This window comes from Equus caballus, chromosome 1 (assembly GCF_041296265.1).
Source record: "Equus caballus isolate H_3958 breed thoroughbred chromosome 1, TB-T2T, whole genome shotgun sequence".
In the NCBI taxonomy this organism is placed as follows: Eukaryota; Metazoa; Chordata; class Mammalia; order Perissodactyla; family Equidae; genus Equus; species Equus caballus.
In genome coordinates this window covers 172,270,352-172,272,918 of record NC_091684.1, presented here as the reverse complement: position 1 = coordinate 172,272,918, position 2,567 = coordinate 172,270,352, and the positions used below count along the sequence as shown (strand labels likewise).

Sequence of the window (2,567 nt, the reverse complement as noted above, 5' to 3'; positions counted from 1 at the left end):
AGAAAGAGAAAGTAGAACGGTAGCTGCCAGGGGCTAGAGGGACAGAAGAACGGGGAGCTACAGTTTTTCATTTTTCATTTTGTTTTGTTCGTTTTTGCTGAGGAAGATTCTCCTTGAGCTAACATCTGTAGCCAATCTCCCTCTATTTTATATGTAAGCTACCATCCCAGCATGGCCACTGAGAGATGAGTGGTGTAGGTCTGCACCTGGGAACTGAACCCGGGCTGCCAAAGCAGAGCTAAACTTAACCACTAGGTCACTGGGGCTGGCCAGGAAGTTATTGTTTAGTAAGCACAAATTTTCAGTTTTCAAGATGAAGAGTTCTAGACATGGATGGTGGTGCTGGTTGAACAATGTAAGTGTACTTAATACTGCTGGATTGTACACTTAAAATTGTTAAAATGGTAAAATTTAAAAAAGAATTGCAAAGACACTCCTTTTAAGATTTCTTCTCCACATATCTGCTTTCCAAATGCAAATGTAAGGCAAAGTTAAAATACAAGATCACTTATCACTTATCCATTCCCATTCAGATTTTAAGGCACTGAGAAAATGGGTTAGAGGTAGAAGGAAGAAATTGTAGAGAATGAATATTTTGGATTGTGGAACACTGATTGAACAAAGAGGGCCAGGAAGTGTGCAAAATGAGCCACATGACGGCAAACCTGCTTTTGGAGGAGTGGGGAAGGGAAGGGCAAGATCGGAGAAAGATAACTGATATTCTGCTCCTTCACAGTGTTCCTCTAAGAACCACTAATTCTTGATCATTTTGTGGGTGAGCCTGGTGGGAGACATGTAAAGCTACATCACGGAAATTGAGCTTTTCCGTGCCTAAGGATTTAATCAGCACGAAGTTTGTCACATAGTAAGCCCCTTAGAAAGTAAACAAGAGTGCCATTAACTCAGCTAACAAACCTAAATTAAACTAATCTGCTAAATGACATAAAACAGCATGGTATACAAAAACAGGAAAGCCACAGACAGATTCCAGTCTTTCTTACTCAAAACAATACCTGTTATATAATATATACTCAATAAATATTAATTGAACAAATTGATCTGACAATCCACAATTCACAAATATTTTTGCTCATTTTTGAGTCAGATACTTCTGAATTTCCTTCGTCAATTCGTCTAGCTCAATCTAATCACCAAATGGCAGCTTGTTTATTGTGGCTGTTGTTTGTCTTCAATAAACAATTTCAAGCCAGCGATTCAGGGATAAGGATATATTTGATTAATGACAACTCTGGACATAGTCTATGAACCTAGAAAGGTGTTTTCTTAGAGTGAGTGTTTTCCCCCAACTCTACACCTGTGCTGCCACAACCCTAGCCATTTCAAGTCTGTGATGGCAATTCCCTGCCTTGGTCCTACAGCAGGTGCATGTATCAAGCAGAGCCCTGGGGTTTTTGCACACCTCCCTCCAGCACATTTCTCACTGTGGGCTCACTCAGTGCACAGAAATACACTGCTGAGTCCTCCAGTTGTGCAGCTGAGATGACAAGGTTGATGGATTTGTTTGCCTTCTGAAAATTCAGTAAGTAGCGACCTTCTGCGGCGTTTTGCTGGTTATAAGAATCCTGACGAATAAGAAACATCATTGCTCCACTGCTGGACTGCTTGTACCAGAATAGACTATAAGTTGGGTCACTGGTGTCATAGCTGCAGTGCAGGGTCACAACCTCCTTCTCCTGCACTAACAGTGCTGGTTTGGCTTGAGTTACTTTCTGGGAAATACTGGATCCTGAAGGAAAAAAGATAGAGTCAGAAGGTTTAGGATAAATGGTGTGAGACATAGGAGTTCTATTTTACACCCTGCTCCCCCTCCTTCCCAGGCTACCCACAAGACACTGCCTGTACCCCTGGTCCTTAGGTGATAGAGGAGGCACATTCCCACTGGAGCCATCCCTACCTAGCCACATTGAAGCCATGACCACTTTCAGAAGACTGGAGAACATCTTTGAGTTCTTCTACTAGTCAGAAAATATCTTGCTCTTTCTCACTTCAGAGCTCTGCACTGTGAGGCAAGGCTGACAGAGTGGAAAATAATCACCGGTTATGTGTTGCTGCTGCCCCAGAACAGGAAACGAGGGTTTCCTAGTGTAGTAAGGCAGTGTGGGTCACGTCAAACTTCATGCACTGGCTGACAGTCTCACTTAACCCAAACTTCCTTTTGAATTAACCAGCTCTTATTTTGAAAACAATTACATTTGAAAATAAACATGGGTAAAATTTTATATTGAAAGGAAGATTGATGATTCAATCAACTGCTGTGTTCAGTCACTGTGTCTGTGATGGAACTGGGTGGGTGGCACTTAATTAAAAATACTGTGTGCAATGGATTATGGAAACAACGTAAGACATAATAATCATATATTCTCACATCTACGTAAGCTCTTGTTTCGCCTGAGGTAGTAATACATCACTTTACGATAAGAAGGCAAAGCTGTTTGCACTAATCGCTGTAGCTCTTTCGATCTACCTATTGCTATAGCAATAGTCCTCCTCACCATCAATGTCTGTGCAGCTCCTATCATGGGCCAAAAACAGAAAAATCTGATTAC

General features: G+C 41.5%; 1 gene segment (V, D, J or C); it reads right to left on the bottom strand.

The window, feature by feature from the left end:
- Nucleotides 1-1,391: 1,391 nt before the first annotated feature.
- On the bottom strand, nt 1,392-1,909 carry LOC111772293 (T cell receptor alpha variable 14/delta variable 4-like). The segment is given in 2 exon segments: nt 1,392-1,747; nt 1,864-1,909. Coding segments are annotated over 2 exon segments (402 nt in total).
- Nucleotides 1,910-2,567: the final 658 nt, after the last annotated feature.